The sequence below is a fragment of the Pistacia vera genome, unplaced genomic scaffold (assembly GCF_008641045.1).
Source record: "Pistacia vera cultivar Batoury unplaced genomic scaffold, PisVer_v2 Contig407, whole genome shotgun sequence".
In the NCBI taxonomy this organism is placed as follows: Eukaryota; Viridiplantae; Streptophyta; class Magnoliopsida; order Sapindales; family Anacardiaceae; genus Pistacia; species Pistacia vera.
The window spans coordinates 89,053-95,509 of record NW_022196232.1 but is presented as its reverse complement, the minus strand read 5'-3'; the positions used below and the strand labels follow the sequence as shown (position 1 = coordinate 95,509).

At 32.5% G+C, this 6,457-nt stretch overlaps 1 protein-coding gene across 1 annotated transcript; it reads right to left on the bottom strand.

Moving 5' to 3' along the window:
* Positions 1 to 841: 841 nt before the first annotated feature.
* On the bottom strand, positions 842 to 5,495 carry LOC116142380 (EEF1A lysine methyltransferase 1-like). Its single transcript, XM_031427801.1, has 5 exons — positions 5,090 to 5,495; positions 4,857 to 5,015; positions 1,826 to 1,907; positions 1,376 to 1,557; positions 842 to 1,210 (listed from the first exon to the last, which is right to left on the bottom strand). Exons 1-4 carry the CDS (start codon positions 5,411 to 5,413, stop codon positions 1,406 to 1,408), a joined length of 717 nt encoding a protein of 238 aa, XP_031283661.1. The 5' UTR covers positions 5,414 to 5,495; the 3' UTR covers positions 842 to 1,210; positions 1,376 to 1,405.
* Positions 5,496 to 6,457: the final 962 nt, after the last annotated feature.

The window sequence follows — 6,457 nt, the reverse complement described above, 5'->3', positions numbered from 1 at the left end:
TTGGATTTTGAATACTAATTCAGCAATTAATATCTCTCTACAACATCACCAATAAAATTTAACTACATAGCAACCACAAATCTTATCTATCAAGATAGAACAATTGTATGAGTTCCACAATATGTTACATGACGAACAACCCATATGGGTATTCAACTTTTTATATATATTATTTAACCATATTAAAAATTAGATTAGTTGCAAAAAAGTAATACATAGACATGGTTTTGTTGAATAAGTATATTGTCTCTGGTAAATATTACTTTGTTTTTATAAAAATTATTTGCTTTAACTATTTTTAATGATTTATAATTGGTTGCATTCAACCTGATTATAATTAATATCAATTTCTTTATTAAAATAAATAAATGTTAAAATGCACCCTCTTTCCTTCTCTCGATCTTGAAAAAAAAAAATCTAAAATATCGCAGATAATATTGCATCACCTATATCATTTTTATTTATTTATTTATTTTTGACTAAAAGCATCTAAACACTGGACTAGCTTACATGTACCTCAACTAATTCCTTAAGACACTAGAATTATTGATCGGTTGAAGAACTCTAATGACTATCCCTACTAGCAACTAAAGAGAGATTCGAACACAAGACCACTTAAGTAATATACTCAATAATTTCTATCGAACCACTCAATCACCCAGAGATAGTTTATACCATTTTTTCTCGAGGATTATAAGAAAAAAAAATAATATTTTTGATTAAATTAAAATAATTTAATTATTGTTAAATAACCCAATCTATAAAGGAAAATAATTTTACGTTGTTGAGCTAAGTTGCTCTTCACTGGAACTCTGTACAAAATGCACCCGACTGTTCCATGTGTAAAACAAAACTAATTGTCCAAAATAAATACAATCCCATAATCTTACAACTCACAATTTATAACTAGAATAATTTACAGGTCCAAAATTGAATATAAATTTTGCACAAACCATGAAAAAAAAAAAAAAAAAAAAAAAAAAAGACCTTTGATTTGTAGCTTACTTAGAAGATAAGCATTGGCAACAGCCAACAGATTAGTGTTAGCTAGAGTTTTCCATTTATTGAAACTTACAAATGAAAAAGCTCCCTCCATCATCATTGCTGCAGTTAAAACAACCTCATCATTCAATTTGTGGTCCATACTTTCACAATCGTAGAAATCTAAACCAAACTTGAATTTTCAATCCCATATTCTGATTCAAGTTTACTGACATGAAGAACAAAAGGAGATCAGAGCAGAAGTCAAAACAACGATTTTTTGAGATAAATTTGAATAGAAAAACGGCTTTCTATTTCGATTTCATGGAAAGAAAAGTCACTATGTTGGAATATTATAAGTACTTTAGATTGGAGTGTTGATAGTATCGGCTATCTTTTGGTCTGCAGACTCAGAAAAATGAACCTATTGCTCTTGCTCCCACCCTCCTAATCTCATTTCTGGATCATAGTTTGTGAATAGGCAAAACTCATTTCCGAGTTTGCTAGAATGTCGAGGTCTAAAACCACATGGACGCAAACCTAAGAGCTTGGCCGCTCTATCCTTCTGCACTTCACCTGAAAGCATCACAATATAATTGATGACATTCACTATCAATGGCCACAACATAAAGCTCAAGAACACTCAATATAAGGATTCAACCGTTTTGCATTTAGTTTTTTAATAAAGATGTTAATTAGAACCCTAAATAGTGGGTCATACTTTCCACTACTATTTTACCATTTATAACAGAATAGCTTTAACTTGCAATAGCGCTACAAGCAAACATGTATTAAAAGTTAAAACATTTATGTTTACAAGGACCAAGTGGAAATCAATGAGTACCTGTGAGTAGAAGCACGAAAGAGTCCCCAGGTCTTGCGAGAAAAGAAACTGTCTGAGTAATTTTCTCCAAACACTCCTTGCTCTGAAATCATATACATCAGCAAAAATCAGCAATTTGTCATTAAATTTTAAAAGCAAGATATTTAAACTAAACACAATGAAAAGTAAAATTTCCATGACTTATAAGAAGCTAGTGCCCTGTGTATGCATCTACCAAAAAACCATTGCAACACATCTGACTTGACAAAACCGAAAAAATCTTAGTGGGCAGAATAGCTTGTATAGTAGCCATATATCTTATTGACAAACTAACTAATAGAAGAGTTTAACTAATAATTTTTTCAAACTATTGTGCAAAATGCAACCTGATTGGTGCAACATTCACAAGGCAAGATTATAGAAGTTCAATAACTTGTGTAATAGCTATTACAACATACAGCACATGTACATAACATGATCAAAGGAACTTGTCTCAAAAATTTACCCAAAAGTGGTGGTGTGTTCAATACATACAAACTTAATACTATAGATGTTTGATCTAAGTGCATTTGAAAAAAGCTACCATTTAAAGGCTACTTTAGAATTAAGTAGGTCTAATAACACAATTTTTCAGGGTATTGAACATTAGAGGTTCATTTATAGGCTAGTTTCAGAATATCATTTCTCTAGGTTTATTGATCTGTTAACCACCTATTATAACTAGGAGAGTGTAGAGAGATAAAATATCAATTACATACAATCAAGTCCTTACTTCTCCTCTCCATATTTCTGTCTCCCTATGTTCAGACCACACTATAGTAATTCAATATAGCCCTTTTTCACCCACAATTATATTCTAGAGTGTGTAGAGATAATATTTTTGGTATATACTTATGTACGTGGGAGTACACCTTTACAAAGATAGTTCCAATAGATCCTACAGCTTGGACAACCCATACACGTATTTATACCAGGATATCATCCTAGAAGGGTGGAATCTGCACTATCTGTGCTATGTACTTAAGGATGGTGCTTTCTAAACTTAACACAAAACTTTTGTTTTGTTGCTCGTTTTGGAGTTTTCTCGCCCTTTTTTGAAGTTTGATTGGACAGAACAGATTAGGAATTTCCATTTTATTTGTTTTAAGTAGTTCAAACACTGTTAGGTAAGGAAGGGTAATATGCCATTGCTCCAGTTACGTTCATTTAAGTACCTATTCTTATGCAAGTTTTGAAATATCAACATCAACCATAACCAGCATCTGAAGTCTAGATTCCAGACTAGATTCCACCCCTCTAGGATGATATCCTGGTGCCAATAGTCCACTTGTAGCCTGACCTTTAAGATTTGATGACCCTACCTTTAGAGTGTATTCTCAACTACAAAGGTCTAAAACACAATGAGATCTCACAAAATTGTTAATATATATTTGTCATATGGTAAATTAGAGGATTACAGGAAGAAGAAGAGGAGTGAAAATACATAATCTATGAAATAATTACTCTGTCTCTCTAGACTACCCCAATTTATAATACGAGCTATGACTGAAAGATAGCCCACTAACACTTTTATCTCTAGGAAATCAACTCATTATTCACACCATTTTATTATTAAAGTTATGCCATTATCACCCCTTAATATTATCACTAAGTCAAACACAATTACACTTTAACTAACTCTAGAAGTCTCTCAACAACACACGTACATTGAATATTTGAAATATTCTACAACAATTGCACAATATTTCAATTTTCAAAGTATATTTCTTTTACAAACAGTACATGCTTGGGAGAAACTCACACCGTATTAACATAAATAAAGAAACATATATGCTTGGGAGCACGACTACAAACAGTATTTCCTAGGAAAGACATTTTCTATAAAGGCAACTTTTAAAAAGGCATTTGGCAAGTGATTTTCTTATTTAGAAAATTACCTTTCAAGTACTTCTCCAAAAACAACTTTAAAATATCTTAACCAAACACCATAAAATCAATACACTAATATCACTTCTAAAAACACACCATAAGATTACATCAAATACATACATGGTAGAAAATGCTAGAAAAAATTGTAAGATTTGGAGTTCAAACCAAAAAGTGATAATTTCATTTGCCAATCTTTACTGAGTTTTCAGTCAATAACTTTTTTGGTGCGGAAGACAGAAAGTTTTTTGACCAAGGATGAAAATTCTGATTTCAGGATTTGAGAGCAGATAAAATAAGGAAATTTGAAACAAGTTAGCCATATACATTTTAACAATGTAGTTCACCAAGTGAAAAATTGAGCTTAATTACATCACTATATAACGTAATGCCATTCTCATATGTAGTTATTTAAAACACTATTTGATATAGGATTTCAATACAATTCTTTGTTTTTTGAAAAAAGGGACAAGATTAGTGTGCAAAAATAGTTTGCGTATACAATGTTGTGTAAAAATAGTTTGTGTATACAATCTTATAAGTTTGAAATCAAGAGGACACTAAAAAGCACATTACCTCATTATTAGCAGTTTTTACCTCTCATCCGGAATGGAAAAAAAAAAAAAGAAAAAGAAAAGATAAAGCAATGTATTTACATTTGATATTGTGGCTTTATTTTTTTGACTTCTCCATACTCAATCAAGTCATCTTTTTCGACAATCGAATGTGCCCTATAGTCCCATATTTTGTAATTCCTGAACTCTTTCTTCCATATCAAGGATCATCCAAATAAGCAAGAATCCTATTTCTACATAAAATACCCTTTATCAGTATATCAATCGAGAACAGTATTTAAATATTACACCACACACATCTTCAAATATTAAAAATGTTAGAAATAAAATTCAGATTCTAACGGCATCTTAGATTTTGAAAATTATATTCAGACCAAAGATCAAATGGACTATTAAAGTATCCAAAATTGTATTATAATATGTCAATATTTCTAATATCCAAATACATTTTCGAAAACCATTTTCAGTTTTTTTTTTTTTTTTTCCAAGAAACGTTTCAACAAAACGCTTGTTTTTGTTGAACTTAAACAAACACAATGTCCGATTCATACCAGGTAAGGAGGATCCGCAATCACAACACTAAATGCATGCTTCAGCTCCAACGGCAAATCTTCCGGCTGATTATAATCATAAAACGTAAAATCACTGCCGTATTGCTCAAACCGCTCGTCGTATTCAAGAATTTGCGCCGCCACATTCGGCCCAATTTTCTATCCAAACAAATTCATTTCAGCTCCAAAAACAAGCAAATAAACAAAAAAAAAATAAAAAATAAAACAAATACCTTTAAATAGGCGTAGAGCGTGGGACAGGCAATGCAAGCGACACGCGAATCGGAGTTCGAGCAAAGAGAGACGACTTCGCTCGTAATAGTTTCAGCCGTTACGGCGTCGTACCAGAACTGGCTCAGCCGCCAGTTTTCCGACACCAAGGCGACGGTATGTGATTCCGACTCTGGAGTTTCGGTTTCTAGGTTTTGGTTTTGCTCAGCGAGGAATTCTTGTAGAGCCGCTAGAGCTTGCGAGCTCAGCATTGGTTTGTCGTCTTCGTTTTCGGTGTCTACGTCGTCGTTTTGGTGGTGGCTGTTCACTGGTTTGAGCTCTTCCATTTTGCTGTTGCTCGTTTGGTTGAGGCGGGGAGTGAACTGAAGAATAGTTTAGAGGAAGGAAGAATGGGGTGTGTTTGGCAAATAGGTTTAGGGGGCGTTTGGATGAGGTTAATACGAGATTACTGGAGTTGTGTCATCTTATATTACTTGATTATTATGTTTAATTGTCAAATAATATAAGATTCTGATAATTTTCAAATATCAATAGTAGTTATTGTTAATAATAGTATTAATAATATTAAAGGTAATCTGATTACCTCTATTTTCTTAGGTAATCCAAGATTACTAGGGTAATCCTTTTTTTTTAAACAATTATATTCCTTATTAATAAAATTTTAGGATAATAATGCCCTTATTTTTAAATTTATTTACATGAATATGACATTTATTATTTCACCCCAATTAATTAACTTTTTGGACAAAATTATACTTAATTCAAACGCAAATTGTAGCCCACTCAAGCCGCCACCCCCACCGACCTGCCACCGACAACCATTATCGTGGCCAACCGCTGCTGCCATTGGAAAGGTTCATGAAAGGCCAAAAATGGTTGTCGTGCATCGATATGGCCATTTTCAGCCATATATCTGGCCGAAAATGGCCATACAACGCACAAAGGCCATTTCCTGCCTTCCATGCGCCGTTAGGTTGTCGCCTTTTGGCGGCCTGTGGTGGTGCTGGCAACTAATAGTGGCTGGGTTGGTGGGGATGCTTTGTTGATTTTCTAAACTTTTATTATGGAGTTGTTTTTGTTAAGTTTTTAAATACAGGGGTTATAATAATCCAAATAATAATTAATATTAAAAAATAATATAATAATAATATTTAATTAGAAGACAATTCAGTAATTTAAATAATATACCCACCAATTTATTCATTTCAACCAAATATATTAATATAACATACCCACCAACTAATCAAACATATTTTTCTAAAAAATTTTAGTAATTTAACTTTTCAGTAATCCAAAATTCCCTGAACCAAACGCACCCTTAATGTAATTTGACAAGGGATTAATGTCAATTGGACAACTGTTTGTACGTG